Source organism: Pongo abelii, chromosome 9, assembly GCF_028885655.2.
Source record: "Pongo abelii isolate AG06213 chromosome 9, NHGRI_mPonAbe1-v2.0_pri, whole genome shotgun sequence".
Classification (NCBI taxonomy): Eukaryota; Metazoa; Chordata; class Mammalia; order Primates; family Hominidae; genus Pongo; species Pongo abelii.
In genome coordinates this window covers 65,016,514-65,033,969 of record NC_071994.2, presented here as the reverse complement: position 1 = coordinate 65,033,969, position 17,456 = coordinate 65,016,514, and the positions used below count along the sequence as shown (strand labels likewise).

The 17,456-nt window shown below is 49.6% G+C and overlaps 1 protein-coding gene across 29 annotated transcripts in view; it reads left to right on the top strand.

Annotated features, from left to right (window-relative positions):
- Positions 1–17,456, top strand: part of MICAL2 (microtubule associated monooxygenase, calponin and LIM domain containing 2) — a 261,462-nt gene that overhangs the window by 144,029 nt on the left and 99,977 nt on the right. For 16 of the 29 annotated variants that reach the window (XM_054524644.2, XM_054524638.2, XM_054524637.2 and 13 more), the window contains 2 exons: positions 2,183–2,332; positions 11,907–11,969. In XM_054524644.2, coding sequence (XP_054380619.1) covers positions 2,183–2,332; positions 11,907–11,969 — 213 coding nt within the window. Of the gene's footprint in view, positions 1–2,182; positions 2,333–3,772; positions 3,896–4,946; positions 5,166–5,400; positions 5,503–6,716; positions 6,843–11,906; positions 11,970–17,456 lie in introns of all 29 variants that reach the window. The other 13 variants (XM_063711243.1, XM_054524649.2, XM_054524647.2 and 10 more) reach the window with 2 other exon arrangements.

The window sequence follows — 17,456 nt, the reverse complement described above, 5'->3', positions numbered from 1 at the left end:
TATGAACAAACCCATTCTACCCAATGAGTTCAAAACACTCTGGGTTGAACATTTTCCTAGAGGTGTTTCTTCTCCACCTCTTGGCTGTGGTGTAAGCAAGAAGCCAGCAAATAGAGACACAGAGAGGAAGCGGAGGCTGCACAAGGCTACAGACACATTCCATTTCCCAGATTACGGGTGTTAGCTCTCTAGCTTCAGGGCCTGGGATTTGCTCCTGCCTATTCCCAAGAAGGTTCCCTTGGGTACACTTTGTCTCAGGTGGAAGTCTTTTCCTACCTTTCACCCATGCCTTATTTACGGGTATGTGAGTGTTGTTTCTATTGTTGGCAACCTAGGAGTTGGAGTGGGAAGAAACCTGGTTTGTGTCTACCCTTTCTGAGATAGCCCTGGACAGTCTCCTGGGGCAACAGTTTTGCTTAAAGTCAGTTTTAACAAAGCGATATTCTTTCTAAATTCTTGCTACTCAAAATGTAATCCAAGATCCAGGAGCAGCAGCAGCAGCTGGGTGCTTGTTAGAAGAACAGGCTTTCAGGGCCTACCCCAGACCTACGGAAAGCAAATCTGCTTTTGAGGATTGATTTCCTGGTGATTCGTGGGCCCGTTAATGTCTGAAAGTGCTAGCCTGTATGGCCCACTGTCCTGGCTAACTTTGGTCTTGTACAAATAGTGATCACCCAAGTAAGCACAGCCTCTTCTCACTCAAGCCTGTGCTGTTGTGCACAGTTACATTTCACTTTGAAGGAGGGTATGCCTCTTCGGTCTGTGTTCATCCAACACTCAGAGTGGCTCTATATATAAGGTTCCCCATGGGGCTGCCACACCTAGGGATCTTTTTTAAAAAAATTAACTATAGCCTGCCTTTTCCAGTGAATTTCTTCTAAATGAACACATCTTTGTTGTCGTGAGAATATCTCTTCCTGTGAGGGACATTCCTGGTGTCCTTGGGAAAACTAACTGCCCACTTGCTGTGGCAGCACCATTTATACTCCTGAGGGCTGTGGGAGGAGATCTCGCAGTAAGGGGGAACAGACGTTCTTAGTAAACACTGGTCATTTTCAATTTTTTACTGTTGGCAGATAAGCTAGAGAAATCTTATATGGAACTCTGTTTTATAAAATAGCATAACCGAATGATCAAGGTTTACATCACCACTTATAAGTCACGTTGATATCATGCAGCCCGCTGTACTGGAATGAGAAGAGCATTTCACCTCGGTGGTGTCCTTCCCCAAAGTCTAATCATGAGAGAACATCAGACCAACCCAGATTGAGGGGCTTTCTATAAAACAGCTGCTCAGTACCCTTCAAAAACTGTCATTCTGTAACAGAAACTGTTACAGTTTGTAGGAAACCAAGGAGACAGGGTGATGAAATGCAGTGTGGGATCCTGGATTGAATCCTGGGACCGAAAATATATATTAGTGGAAAAACTGATGCAATCCGAATAAAGTGTATAATTTAGTTAATAGTATCGTGCCAGTGTTAATTTCTCAATCTTGATGACAGGAGCAATTATTCCAGATTTAACACTGTGGGCAGCTGGGTGAAGGGTATGCAGGGACAGTCTGTGCTATCTTTGCAACTTTTGTGTAAATCTAAAATTGTTTCTAAATTAAAAGTTTTCTTTAAAAAGATAGCAAAACTAGAGCAGGGCTGGTTAAAGCTGGGGGTGGGTACAGAGGAGAGAGGAGAAAGATCTCCAGAGCCCAGGCCTTGCCTGAGTGACCCCTACCCCTGCTTCCTTCATTGGCCCCCCACCCCTGCTCTTCTCCTCTTCTCAGCTAGGTAATGTATTTTTGAAAACCATTTTGTTCAACACTTCATGATTATATTTGGTTTTTGCAGTAATCATGTGAAGTAGATTACTGTTCTCATTTTATACATGAAAAAATGTCAGAGAAGTAAAGTAAATCACCAACATCACAGGGCTAAGAAATGAGAGTCGGGATTCAAACCCCAACCACCTGGCTCCCAAGCCTAGCTGTGCCCATCGTTTGGCAAGACGCATCCCTCCTGTGAGCATTGCCTCTGCGGGGTGGCCCTGCTGCCTCTGCCTCCCTTCCTCAGACCATGGAGGGAGCCCTTCTGCAGGAAGCTAGTCCCACGTCCTGAGTCCCCAAGTCTGCTTTCTGATATCCGGATTCCAGGATCGAACCATCAGTGTCCCGTTTCAACCTTTGCAGCCTTCAAACTTTTCCAGCCTTAGCTTGGGCTCCAATCAAGAGTGTGGGAGCAGTAAGGAAGGCGGAAATCAGAATAAAGTCAAGTCCATGGCGAATCAGCTGCTGGCCAAGTTTGAGGAGAGCACTCGGAACCCCTCACTCATGAAGCAGGTGAGTCATGTCAAATACTCACTGGACCTAACTTCCTAGTGACTTTTCAGCAGGAATGTTCTGGCTGCTGATAGACTTCAGATATGCCAGCCAGGCCTGGTCCCAAGGAGACTTGAGCTCCTTCTAGATCAGGAGTCAACAGACTTTTCTATAAGAGGCCAGATAGCAGTTTTTTAGTGCTTTGGAAGCCATACTGTCTCTGTTACAACTCTGCCATTGTAGTATGAAAGCAGCAGTAGACAATACCTAAACAAACGAGTCTGGCTGTGTTCCAATAAAACTTTATTTACAAAAAACAGGAGCAGGCCAGATATGGCCCATGGGCCTAGTTTGCTGGTGGTTGTTCTGCATTAAATAAATCCATTCCCTAATTTGGTTTTGCTTTCCAACCATGACTTGGTTTGCAGCCAGTTTTGAGATGATACAGTTTGAAGGAGCTTTGAGAGGCTGGCTGGCTGGGAAAGTACAAAGTCCACAGTGAGAAGATCCATCCAAACCAGAGGAACTGAGTCCGAGCTCACAGTATTGAAGGCCAACCTCCCAGGTGTTTCCTGGCACTCCCCTCTCTCTCTGCACCAGGGTCAGCCTGGCGGGGCTGTTTTGTCTGATGGGGGTTAGTGTGAGGCTGGAGGAGGCGGAATGCTGCGTCAGGCTGTAGGCTTCCTCCTGACTCCGGCTCCGAGGTCTGTGCCTCGTGGTTCCGTTTGCTCCCCTGAACTTCCTTTAGGGTGCTGTTGTCACAATACAGAAGCTTGGGAAAAGAGGTTTGGTTTTTCTGTGGTGAACACCTGTCACATGACAGAATGAGACTCCTTTTGGGAGGACAGACTCATAGTTAATTAGCTTTAGAGGCAACCATAGATGTCTCCTTAGTCTTGATGTGGACTGTGTCCCTCCTGGGAGAACTGACCTTCTCCAGGAAGTGAAGGGATTTTATTATAAGGGGGCCATTTCCTTGAGACTTGTAACTCTCCACAAATTTTCATGATTGCCCATTCTGGAGGCTTGGCCCCTCACAGTCCCCAAGTGCTGATGAGGGCTCAATTCCATCAGAAGCACTGGAGCATCCCTGTCCTTGAGTGGGCAGGAAGCTTTGCTGTTTCCAGGTGGACTCCTGGGCCAGCCACCCTGGCCTGGCATGGACTCTGGCAGTGCCTGCTTAAGGCCCTGTGTCTGAGCCAAAAGCAAAGCCACCCTGGGTTTCACACATTGTCCATGAGAAGGGGACTCCAGGACTTGCTGTTCACATGGACAGGGAGCCAGGGCTCAAGTTTCCCAGCTGGGCCCGGCTTGCAGGAGCTCAGCCCAGTGCTTCCTCTGCACTTGCAGACTTCGTCTCCCTGCTCCTCTTCTCTCCTCCCTCCAAGCCTCTCAATCTGACTCACCTTTTCCTTCATGTCTCCTGTGGCTGCTTTTTTGGATTCGCCTTTCTTCTCCCAGGAACGCCGTGTCTCAGGGATAGGTAAGCCCGTCCTGTGCTCTTCCTCTGGCCCTCCTGTTCACTCTTGCTGCCCCAAGCCGGAGGAGGCCACACCCAGCCCATCACCTCCTCTGAAAAGGCAGGTAGGGCTCCTTCCAGTGGATGCTGTTTTGGTGAAGCCAGAGGGGACTTTGATCCAGAGGGGTGGGGTCAGTGGCTCTTCCCACACCCCAAGTAGGGCTGATTGTAGATTTTCTGGACACTCCTTGATGTCACTACACTTATAGGTAAGAATAACCAAGTATGCAACATCACAAAATACATTTTATTGATCCCTTAGCCAGTCAGAGGTATCAGTTGACCAAATACCATGCTCTCGATGGTGCTGCTAGGGAAAAATAAACTGTACCACAGGGTATTTTGTATGATGCCCTATGACACTAAGCATTATCTGCAGACCATTCAAATAGGCTGATTTCCATATCAATGAAAAAGTGATGTTGGAATGGGCCCAGGTGGCCACTTGGCTGGACCCATTGAAGGGGTAAGGCTGGGATGTGGTGAAGGCCTTCCCGGTGCCAGAGTAGCTGAGGACCTGCATAGCGGGCAGGAAGGCAGCTGGCAGTCACGGAGTGTGGCTTATGGCAGGTAGTGCTCCTGAGTTTGGAATCTGAACCGAATCACTATTATTGACCATAAGCCACAAAGTTGTCTGGTCAGCATTAGGATTTGTGTGTTGCTCCCAGATGGTGGAGGTTGAGTAAGGTCAGTGTGAATACAATGAAGCAATTTTATGTCTGTCTGCCTCGCCTGGGGAGCTTTTAAAAAACTGCCAATGTCTCATGCCCAGTCCAGAACAATCCAATCGAAATCTCTGGGGGTTGGCCCCAGGCTTGGGTGGTTTTTTTTTAAGTACCCTAAATGACAGTGTGCAGCTAGGATTGAGAACCAGCATCGTAGAGGTTTTGATTCAGGGGGTTGGGGGTGAGGCCCCAGACCGTGTATTGTGAATGAGGAGGCCAGGCAATTTTGATGCAGGTGGTGGAGAGTCAACACCTGGGGCTAGTTTGGAATCTTACTCAGGGTTGCACCTGGTGCGCCCTTTGTCGCTGGTCTTCATGGGGGATCCCTCATGGTGAGGGTGTATGAAAGGGCGGCAGTAGGGAAGGAAGCTTAATTTTCCCTCTTTCCCAGTTCCCCTCTGTGGTCGTGACGGGGCACGTGCTCAGAGAGCTCAAGCAAGTGTCTGCCGGCAGCGAGTGCCTGAGCAGGCCCTGGAGAGCCAGAGCCAAGTCTGACCTACAGCTGGGTGGGACAGAAAATTTCGCTACCCTGCCTTCTACCCGCCCGAGGGCTCAGGCTCTTTCCGGGGTGCTGTGGCGGCTGCAGCAAGTGGAGGAAAAGATTCTCCAGGTGAAAGACTCACTTTTTGCCCGTCTCTGTCCGTGTCTGGGTGACTTCCTTTCTTCCCCTCCCTCCTCCTACCCAGGCGGGTTCCTCCTCCCTCTGGCCACCCCGTCTCTCATCCTGCTGTGTGTGGTGAGCAGGCAAGGCCCCCGGCTGCCCCCCTCACCCACTTCTTGGAAGCAACTGTCTCAGTCTCTGTCACTATCTCTCTTTTCTTTCTCCTTTCTCACCTTCACTGCAGAAGAGGGCTCAGAACTTGGCCAACAGGGAATTTCACACAAAGAACATTAAGGAGAAGGCGGCTCACCTTGCCTCCATGTTTGGACACGGGGATTTCCCGCAGGTAAACATGGGGCTTTCAGAGCCCCCAGGAACCTGATGCTGGACATCCAGCCAGGTAACCTTGAATCAGGCTCTGAGCTCAATTTTCTCCTCCTTCCTCCTTTTATAGCATGAGGAGCTCTTTATTTTTCAAGCCACCAAATAATACAAGCTGGCATCTAAAAAAGACCCAAATGCGAAGATTCAAAATAAGTAAATACATCGTGAGAAAGGAAAAACTAAGATAGGAAAGTAAACTCAGATCCAGAAAGGCATTACTATAAGAAGCACAAGCCGGTAGACCCTAGATATTTTCCAAGCAGTCTCTGAGCTTCCTAAGGGTCAACACAAAGAGGAAACAGTCATCAGTTGCAGAATCACAGTGCCTTTACCCAGTTGCTTGTGATGTTTTTGAGTGGGAGAGAAATCTCCCTGTGGCCCTGATCAGGAAGATACTGAATGATGAGGCCAACCACATGCTGTAACTGGGGCTCTGCTTCCCCAGGGGATAAAGTCAAGCCCACAAGAATGGCTTTGCCTTAGAATTAGGAAGTACAGCCTCCTCCAAGCCAGGTACTTATTTGGAAATTTGCTGAAAAGAAGAGCGTGTGCTCAAGAGGAAATGAAAGAGTTGATAATGAGATCCTACAGGTGGGTGTGTGTGTAAAGTCCTCCCTCCCTCACAGCACGCCTGTCCCTAGAACTTGCCTCTCCACTGTTTTCACTTAGTCTCCTCTTCTGCTACTTGGTGGAGTCATTGGCGTGGGAAGGATGCTTTACACTTCGTTCATTTTTAGGATTCCACATGCCTGCCAGGAGGCTAGCACAGTTGCCTGCTGCAGTTATAGAGGCCCCTGCTGTGGCCACCTGCCCTAAAGCAGCCCAGGGTTCTCCTCTCCTAAGCTCGCAGCTGCTACTTCATACCAAGCTCCAGGGTGAGGGCTTTGGTAATTGGCATTGGTGTCTGAGGCAGATGTAGGCAGGAACGGATTGAATCTGCATGAGCTATTTTGGTGTGACAAGGGAGCTGGAATAGTTGCAGCAGAATGCAGTGTAACCAGGAGCCAGATAATCCTTTCTGGCTCCAAAGACAGGGGTTTCTGCGTTGTCCTGAGACATGGGTCTCCTTTCTTTGCCCTCTTGAGTGCACAGGCATGGGACTGCATGATCGAGACATGTATCACCATGTGTGACTCCTGGGATAATGCTTGTTTCTTCTATTTCTGTTCTGTGCAGAATAAACTACCCTCTAAAGGCCTGTCTCATACTCATCCTTCGTCTCCTCCCTCTTGCCTTCCGTCTCCTGATCCAGCTGCTTCTTCCTCTCCATCAACTGTTGACTCTGCTTCTCCTGCCAGAAAGGTAGTTGTCCTGAACAATTTGCTTTCCCCATTCCCTGCATGTTCCCAGATGTTCTCATGCTCCACTTGACCTGCACAGACAAACATCTTGAGCCTGGCTTGGCTGGAATACAAATTTGTAAGATATTTTACACCAGTGCTGGATTCGATTTTGTTTTTGTGTTAGAGCACACAACACGGCAGAACAGGCAGTGTAGAAAAGCTTGCCAAACAGGGCTCATTCATTCAGCAAGCATTAATCAGGGCCCACCATATGCTACCCTTTGTGCCAGATGCTGAGAAAACAGAGAGGGCGGTGCAGTTCCCTTACTACAGTTGAGATGGGAAATAGCACATTAGCATAGAAATAAGTGACATTTTTATAATATGAAATATCACATCACATATTGCTGATATTTGCCTGTTTTGTCCTAATAAGATGGCAATTTCACATGATAACGTAACACTATTCATTCATTCTATAAGAGGTTTAAAGGGCAAGATTGTAGGAATGCAGAGGGGAGAAGACTGGGAGGTAACGCAGAGAAGGTAATATGGGAACTGAGTGAGTGTTGAAGGTTCCATGGGGGGATTTTGCTACAGAGAAGTTTAGGAGAGGGGCTAGCCTGTGCAAAGGCAGGCAGGCAGGGCTTATGTGACATGGAAAGATGGAATGTCTGGTGTGACTTGAACTTGGGGATAAAAGTATTTATGGGGGCATGGAGAGTGGAAGTGAGCACACTCTGTATAAAGGAATTTCATTTTATCCTCTGGGTTATAGGAAGCACTGCAGGATCTACTCTGTGTTCTAGAAGTACAGCTCAGATAGTAGTGCAGAGATCAGCATGGAGGATGAGAAGAGTGGGGAGCTAACTTTGGTTAAGTAGTTAATGAAATGGACTCACAAACAATGATTAAGACTGGGTTTTGGGGTGCTTTTCATGTTTTTCACTTGTCCTCCTGTTACCTCCTGTGCTGAGAACAATACCAGGCTGGGGTGGGAGAGGGTCTGTCTTCTGGGAAGGCTGGCCCCTGGAATGAATGAATCTAGAAATAGGCGTGAAGCCTACCTCGTGAGCTGTTGCTCATGGAGTAGGTTTGGAGTCTCCCCCACTCCACCCGCCAACTGTGCTTCTCTGTTCACAGCCAATGTGTCTGGCTCCCACCGAGGCTCTGTGTGTCATGCTGCATGTGCCGCTGCCAGAAGGAGTGCTGGTCTGTTTCTGTGCTGTTAGACTGATGCACAAACCAGCTCCATGCTATTGCATTAGCGAAAAATTAGAAGCTGCCTCTTGGTGTGTAATTGGGGGTCCCACCCCTGTTGGCCTCCACCTCTGTGAGGAGAACGGTATAGGTAGAGTCCCTAAGAAAGGAGCAAGGAATCTTACCAGCCCCATCCCATCTGAGGTCCCCAGTGTGAATGGGAAGCACCCCAGAAAGGGCAGCAGCAGGTAACACAGAGAAACGCTAACATGATCTTCAATGCCACTGAAAATAGCCATGGTCAGCATATCAAGATCCCCAGCCACCTGCTCCAGGTCAGCCACAGGCCAGCTGTTTGACCTTAAGTCTCCTGACCTATCTGGGCCTCCTCCTCCTCAGTAAGAGTGGTTCTGGGCTCATGTTACAATGAGCAACATGGCTGGAGACAGGCATTTTTGTCATCACCATCAGCAAGGTTGCAGGGTAGGCTTTTTGCCCAGTTAGGGAAAGGGACCTTCCCCAGGGTATACTCCCTACTATGGGAAAAGGTCATGGCACCCTTGGCAGGATGGTGGGAGGGGAGAAGGCACCTGGGCACAGACCAGGCAGTGGCTTGTGCCCATAGTTGGTCAGCCAGGCCCACACCTTGCTTCTCTCTGGCCCAGCCCCCTCCAGCTGACTGGGCCCTTCAGGGTAGAGCTAGGCAAAGCTTTCTCTTGTCCCTGCCTTTCTCTCATCCCCAGGAAAGTCTTGCGTGGTCACTGTTGGGGCCAAAACTGCTGCAAGAAAAGCTCCTACACCTCCCAAATACCCTGACTTGGTTTCCGCTGGGCATTAGATCCTTCTAAGAGAGAGCAGGGAGCAGCCTGCTGGGAACATGCAGAGCTGCTGGGTAAGACAGAGATGCTGTCAGCCACTAAGCGTGTCCCCATCACATCATCATCACACCGGCTGAGGCCCTGCCTGCCGCTGTCTCTGGCTCTTCAAGCAGCCCTCCCCTGAGGACTCGGCTCCCTATCAGCCATTAATTAATTTTGCTCCTCCAGAAGGGAGGCCACTGCTGATCTCCAGAAGGGAGTCTGTGGCATGGCTGCTGGCCATTTGCCATGCTGGTGAGCTCTTGCAAGAAGAAGAAGGCACTGAGCCTTTGCACAGCTGGGCAGGGGGGCCCTTCACTGGGCTGGGAGCTACTCTTCAGTCCTCCTGGGTCAGAAGAGCACTGAGCATTGCAAAAGGAGCTTTCTCCACCAATGTCACTCTGAAAGCCAATGTGTGAACATTCGTTCATTCAACAAATTTAATTTTTTTGTTTTTTTGGAGACAGGGTCTCTCTCTGTCACCCAGGCCAGAGTGCAGTGGTGTGATCATAGCTCACTGCATCCTCAAACTTTGGGACTCAAGTGATGCTCCTGCCTCAGCCTTCCACCTCTGAGTAGCTGGGACTATAGACGTGAATCGCCACCCTCAGTAAACAAATATTTATTGAATGAAAATCCATTGTTAGGCATTTCAGGCTGTCAGGATATGCATCGATGAATAAGAGTTAAATCCCTGCCCTAATGAGGCTTACACCCTAGTAGCCTACAACAATCAATATATCAGTAAATTATATAATGTGTTAGAGGACAAGACAATATTTCCTATGAAAAAATTAGAGCTGGTGCTGGGGACCTGGAATGCTGGGGAGGGAAGGGTGGCAATTTTAAACGGAGTGGTTGGGTGGGGGCTGGAGAGCTCTTCCTGTGATCGTGAGAACTGAGCAGGAGCAGAGTCACAGGTAAGAAGGCAAAGGCTCAGGGAGGAGACTGGAGCCCAGCGTTCTGACTCCCAGGCCAGTGCTCTCCTGTGTCCTGCAGAAGCCACGTGTGCATGGAGGCCTTGTCAGAGGCCCAGAGGCTGTGTCCATGTAAACCCTCACACTCAGGGACAGGGAGGGCTTTGGGGTGGCCAACCCCAGATCTGCTGTCCCCACCTCTACAGCTTTGTTCCTTGCTTCTCCCCAGCTGTGGTAGAACAATTGCCCCATTTTTGTTCTTTTAAAAAATTCTATCTCCCAAGCCAGCGTTGGCCATTAGATGATGCAATTGGGCTATTTCGACAGCTTCCAACATCTTAATTATTGGCTGATGTTTATTTTACAGTATGGCTGGGAATGATGGAGGACCTCTTAGAATGGACTCTTGGGCAAGTCACTTAGCCTCTCTGTGCCTCAGTTTCTCTGAGTATCTACACTCGCAGGTTCATGCAGGTCACACTGTGAGGCCGTTTTAGACAGTTATGGATGGAGTGGTGAGTTTCTAGTTTCAAGCAGTCTTAGAAAGGATATTGCCAGCCTCACCCATTGCCTTGACTTCCCTCACTCCCCAAACTCTGCCCCACCATTGATTCAGCACTGGGCTTTGCACATGCAGAATTTGGCAGAATCACAACCTTCTCTAGGGAGAGAACTGGCTGTTCCTTAAAGTAGGTGATGACTTGGTGATAAACAGATTTATTCTATCCTGGTGCAGCTCAGGGAGTTTCTCTCCTAGAGCCTGGGGCCTTAATGCTTCTTCCAAACAGATTTTGGGCTGCTCTTTTTGCTCAATTGACCCAAGTTCGCCTGAATCCAGGGGAGCAAGAGGAAGAAAAATGCACTTGGAAACTGATGCTTAGTCCTTGGCAACTTCCTGGCAGGCAGCATGTCTCTGTTCCTGCCCTATGGTCTTCCACACCAATTCCGAGGATCCATGAATAATCATCTCCTCATGGGAACAGACTTAGCCAAACTTACTATGAGGAGCAATTGTTACTCACAGGGATGCAAACTTGAGTTGCTGACTCCAAGGCAGGGAGCCAGGGATCTGCCTTCAGACTCCCCTTGCCCGCCCTCTCAGATTGATATTCCACTTTAAAATTCAGAGTGATGCTGTGGGTTTCTTGGCCTGAATGGTCACAGGGAGTCTTGAGGGCTCTCACGGGGTGCTCAGATCCTTGTCAGAGTCTGTCTTTCCAGGCTGTGGACTGTGAGACCTATGCCCAGTTTTATGTCCCCAGCACCATTTCCTCATCTATCCCACCAAACCAGCCCTCTTCTGTGATCTCGGCTCCCTATCAGCCATTAGTTACTTTCGCTCTTCCAGAAGGGAGGTCACTGTGCTGCTCTGGCCCATGGAATGGCTATTGGCTGCTGGCTGTTTGCCATGCTGTTGAGCTCTTGCAGGAACAAGAAGGCACTGAGCGTTTGCACAGCTGGGCAAGTGGGCGGGGTGGGGGCCTTCACTGGGCTGGGAATTGCCCCTCAGTCCTCCAGGGTCAGAAGAGCACTGAGCATTGCAAAAGGAGCTTTCTCTACCCTTGGGGTGTTTGTTTTAAAACTGGATTTGTAAGGTTTACTCTAGAGATTTGCATAGTAGAGAGAAACAGGGAAATGCTGGGAAGTTTTGTCTGAGGCAACTTGCCTTTGTTTGACCTGGTAGGAGGATAAATCTCAGGGACAGGTCTCAAGGCTGCCTCCAACCTCACTGTTCCTCCTTCTATCCTGGGAATAGAGCTAGGCAACCTTTTGGAGGTCTCCTGTGTGCATCCCAGCTTGGGGGATTTTAATTTGCAGAGTGCTGGTGTGGAAGAAGGATATGAGTTTCAAATCAGACTTGAGTTCATAGCACCAATTACTCACTGTGTGGCCTTGGACAAGTTTGTGAACCTCTCTGAGCATTAGTTTCCTAACCTATAAAATGGAGAGGACAGCAGCTACTCTTGAGGGTAACTGGAATACTGCAATGTCCTAACCTATGCAAAATGCCTGAAGTATCCTGTAAAGCTTCTCTTTCCCCAGTGGAAGAGAATTCGGAAAGAAAGTTTTTTTTACCTAAAATGCGTGTTGATCCCTCTCTTTCTAAAGGAAAAGAAGTCACCTTCAGGGTTCCATTTTCATCCCAGCCATTTCAGAACAGTGCATCCTCAGGTGAGTTAGAGCCTCCCTGAACTTCAGCTGCCTCACCTGCAAAGGGGGATTATCAGACCCACCTGCAGGGCTCTGGGAGTTAAGCACATATGATCAGCAGCAGTACAGTGCCTGGCACCAGGGGACAAAGGTGGGCAGACATGTGCTCGTACTGGGAGCTCACAGCCCCTAAAGCCTGCCTGCGTCTCAGCTCTGAACTCGTAATTTCCAGACACCCTTGAACACAGTGATTTCAGTTCTTTGCTTGCCCTCCTACCCCCAGCCCTGGGCATATGGCCAAGGAATCAGGTCCAACAGGCTGTCCTCTGATGTCTTCTCATACAGGGACTCCTCAGTGAGGATGTCCTTGCCCAAGTGGATCCAGCAGACCACCTCTGGCCCTACCTGTCAAAAGCTCCCCTTCCTGTGAGCCCTCTGTTCTGAGGCCCTGCACATTCTGCTCTCACAGCTGCCTTACCCATGTGGGCTTGCTCGATGCTCCTGGCAGGCTGTGTGGCCACAGGTGGCCAAACTCAGTGGAGAAGTATAGCTGGGACACCTGGTAATCTTGGCTCAGTTCCAGGCACAGGGAGGAACGTTTCCATTGTTCTCACACAAACAGGGCCCGGAGCCTGCTTTTTCCTGCATTCACAGTATCTACCTTGTGCCAGGAATGTCGAGGTGAATAAGACAGGTCACTCAGGGAGTGCAAACTGAGGGAGAGATGGGCCAGCTCGGTGCAGTGTGAGGAACGCTCTGATATCCAGGCGGGGACCATCATATTCTGCGTGGGGTCACAGGATCACTTGGAAAATGCCTCTTTGTAAAGGTCTAGCCATCGTCTGCAGCCTCTGGCATGGGTGCGTGTGACAACAGCTGCGTCGCCGTGTTTCTATCTAGATTGGCTCTGGGGAGAGGAGGCAGGGAGCTCATCCTGTGTGGGCCATGCCACTCTTGTGCAGAGGAAAGTGATTTAAGACAAGAGAGAAGTCCCAGAACATGGATATGCAAAGCTGCACAAATGGCCGTGCTTTGTTTTAATTTTTGTGGGTACGTAGTAGGTGTATATATGCATGGGGTACGTGAGATGTTTGAATACAGGCATGCAATGTGAAATAAGCACATCACAGAGAATGGGGTATCCATTCCCTCAAGCATTTATCCCAATGGCCGTGCTTTGGACTCACTGTCTGCCGAGCGCGTCCTTCATGGCCCAGGTTCTTTCAGGAGTCTTTTCCGCAGCCCTGCAAGGTTGGTGGGGGTCTCTCCATTTTACAGATGAGGAGGTTGAGGCTCACAGAAGGGAAATGGTGTATGTGAGGTTAACCTCATGTAACGCGAGATGATTGCCCTCCTGAAATGTTCTAATTAATTTGCTGAAAAGTAATTAGAATTCAAAAGGGAGGAAAAGGTAATGAAAAACACCTAAATTCTTGAAAATTACAGGAATATTGAGAGATATTTAAAGAGTTGCAAAAGCAGTCCCATGGGACTTCGAAATTACTAATTCTTAAAAAACCAGTGGCTGGAACATGGTCATCTCTGACCAGATCATCAGATTGCCCAACTTTGCATTTAGACGAATTGTTCCCAGCCTAATTATAAGCTCTTCTCTTGACCAGCCTCCCCAGGAGTGTGGTATCTTGCCATCAATGCATGCTTCTCTTTGGTAGGAACCACTGGACTGGCTCTAACCCTGAGGTCCACACCAGGGTGACTTATCTGGGATTTCTCCATGAGTCGAGCATTTATTTCTCAGGATGGTAAGAACCTGAGCAGTGCTACTCAAAGTGAGGGCCACAGGCAGGGACTGGGCTGTAATCCCATCATTATAGCAAGTGAGAGAGAGTAAGTGTTGGAAACTTGTAGAACCATTTGATATTGCCACACATTCAAGTGTGTGATCATATTTCTAGTTTATTTTCATTGTATCTGGAAATAACAGGCCATAATGGATTAAATATTTAAAAAGAAAAAAACCTATCATTAGCCACAGATAGTTTGAGGAGCAATGAGCTAGCAGAAGCCAGCTAGTTAGTTATATCCTCACTCTGAGAGCCAGTAAGACTGTCCTGCTGTCAGGAAATAGAAGATAACCCTTGATGCCCAGGGCAACATTCACCTTCACGTTGGCCTTTGGGGTGGGCTTCAAAGGCTCTCCCCTCATCCCAGGAGACAAGTTCTCCATCACTTTATTTCCCTGTGGCCTCTCAAAGAAGTGCTGGTCTACCTCTTGGTGATTCTGGAATGCATTTCATCAGGTTGGGAAGGGCAGGTAGGAGACCAAGTACTGACTTCCTTAAGGGTGCTTCCATTTTACTTTAAAAAAAAAAGAAAAGAAAAGAAAAAGAATGTCACCCTCTCGGGGTGGATGTGTGAGTGCCACGGGGAGAAAGGGGGCTTTTGGACCTAATGAAAGGTGGGACCAGGTGTGGTCTTCATCCTGGATCCCCTGTGCAGATGACCCAGACTGTGCCCTGTCCTGTAGGACAATGGAGCAGCTCTGCAGCTGCTCAGTTTTGGCAGCACCTCCCAGCAACCTCGCAGCCCTCTGCATGCTTCAGTAATGCCTCCCCAAGTCAGGGTTGCTCAGAAGCTCCATGTACAAAGTGCTTATTAGCTAAGTAGTTAATAAGGTCTCATTAGGGATTTGTATTAAAAGCTCCAAAAAGTATAGTCCCTGCTTACTCAAGGGAGGCAGTAATTGTGCATGGGTATCTTGGCATCACTGTGGTGCCTTTCTGGGAGAATACTGTGGAGCCAGTTCACACACTGGGCCAGTGGAGGCAGTCACAAAAGGCGCAGGGCAGGCAGTGCTGAGATATAACTGACCTCCCTGCCTTTCCTCCCACAAAGCCCAGGAAGTCCTTTGTATCCTACAGGCCCTATCTGAGGGGCCAAGTTGGGGGCCCCAGCAGGGGATGGAACATCAGGCAAACAATGGCTTATTGTCCTGAGCTGATACACCTGAACCTTTCTTGGAAGCAGGGGCTAAATTTCTTGGCATTTGTGGCCTCCTGGAAATGGCAGACAGTATGCTTAGAAGCAGAATCCTAATCCCTCCCAGGTTGGGCCAGAGTAGAGGCCGGGGTGGAAGGGGGAGCCAGGCCTGACAGCTGCTCCCAAGAAGTGGCAGGCTTGGTAAACTCTGATGAGGTCCCATCTGTCTAAGTTCAAGGGATCAGACACCCCCAGCAAGCCTGCATCCATGTCCTCTGCAGGCCCCAAAGCCACACACATGGTCTGGAGTGACCATTCCAAAGTTGCTGTAATGTTGGGCTTCCTAATGAGAAAGGGAGCAAGGGGCTCCTGGGCTTTGTTCGCACCAGCCTGCCAGGCACTTCTTTCCCTGCTCAGCCCTATTTAGTGCCTGTGCTTTTGCTGGAAGCCAGTGAGTTAGCCTTAGGCCCTGACGATGGGCACTGCTACCAGGAATAGGGGAGCTGTGGTGAGCCCATCATCTGCTTTGCAGTTCCCTGGACTCCCTGGTTTATATTTGAGGCATTCTCTTATCAGTTTAGATGTGGCCTCCCAAGGGCAATCTTGGGTTTTGATGGAGGTCATCATTTCACCCACACACAAGTTACTGTTATTTGGTGTGGTGATGGATATCAACCCCTGCCCAGAGGCCCTGCAGCCTCCATTGCTGCTCTCTCTGGCCACATCTCCCAGAGGCTGGGTTCAGAAGCTGGGGAGGACCTAGAGCTTCCCTCCCTCTATGATCTTGGGATCAGGAGCAGTGTTTCTAGAATCTCATGCTATGTGTATTTACCTCCCCCAAGAAGAGACTGCAGTGATACCAGGGTGGGCTTCCAAAGCGGGCTTCCAGAGCTGGGGGTGAGGGGTGAAGGGGAGAGCAAGCTGGGATTTGCAGAAGAGGGTATGTGTAATTGTGCCATGTCTTTGGGCTGTCAGCTTCCACCCCTTCCCCAGCTCTTTGACACCTTGGTGGGGGTCCAGGCATTTGTAGGTACCCTCAGGAGCACAGGCACCCTCAACCTGTCACTGGGCCATGCACCCCAGGGCCCAGGCAGAGCTGCCACCTTGCTGTCTCCAAGCTGACCTTGACTGGCGCTGGCTCTGGAGCCTGCTGCAGTCCCCATCCTGTCCTACCTGCCCAGTGTGAGCCCATTCCACATACTGCTCTTGTTGGCAGGGTGGGCTGTGGTCCTCCTGGGAGGGACCTGGGAGCTTCAAGACAGGCTAGGGCAGGCTGAATCTAGAGGAGGGGAGGGAGGGAGGAATCAAGGTATAAGAAAAAAACTGCTTCTCTCCACTCTCACACCACTCACCTCCGGTCACCAAATAAAGTGGGGATGTTTCTCCCCACCAACAAAATCTATAAATGGAAAGGTTTTCCCTGAGTTCTGCGAGCCATCCTTGCAAATTAGTTAAACCTGAGGAGGGAAACACGGTTACTGGTTTATTATACAGGATCTTATCAGGGATATGGAGGAACAGCCAGGTGAGGAGAGGCACAGGGCAGGGCTTGTGGGAAAGGGTGGGCACCTCCACGCCCTTTCTGGGGCACTGCCCTTCAGGGGCCTCTGCATGGTCCGTCCTCCAGAAGCTTCAAACCCTAACCTTTTCGGTTTCTATGGAGGCTTCGTTATGAAGGGCATGATCGATTATATCATTGGCTGTTGGTGATTAACTCAACCTTCAGCCTCTCCGCCCTTGTAGGTCAGTGTGTGGGACTGAAAGTTCCAACCCTTTAATCACAGGGTTGGTTCCCCTGGCAACCAGCCCCATCCTGAAGCTATCCAGGAGCTCAAGAGTCACCTCGTTCCACAAAGGATGCTCCTATCACCCAGGAAATCCCAGGGGATTTAGGATCTCTGTATCAGATGCTGCTGTCACTCAGAAAGATACAAAGGTCTTAGGAGCTCTGCCTCAGGAACCAGGGGGCAGAGTCCAAATATGTATTTCCGACGATATCACAGTATCACACAAGGTAGTCCTGGCCCAGAGCCTGCTAAGTGCCAGGCAATAGGACACACATTCTCTCCCACAGTCCTTCCCACAAACTCGGGAGACAGGTATAACTCTCCCCATTTTACTAAATGAGGAACTGAGCTCAGAAGTTCTGTGCTTTATGCCAAGTCTCAGCACTGGCCCGTGGTGGAGCTGGGGCTGTACCCTTCCCCTGCTCTTGCTGGTCCCTGAGCAGCTGCCTGCAGCCCTCCGGAGACAAGGGGTCTCTGGAAGAGGGTGGCCGCAGTCTGGCAGTCTACCTTTCTGTCTGAGGGGGCTTGGTTCCTGATTTTCTTCTCTTCTTTCCTTGGCTTGTCTAACTCGCAGGTTTTGGGGGCTTCTGGGTAATGATGGGTCTGAGTACCACGTTTACCCCATGCCCCTGCTGAGTGAAGCTGTGAATGCCCCAGGGCTAGGGGGCAGGAGACCAGAGTACAGTCTGGAATCTTGAATTTATTTGCTAAGCGGCTTCAGATAGACCGTTCCCTTCTCTGGGATTCATGTACACATCTGTGCAAGGAGAGGCTCAGGAAC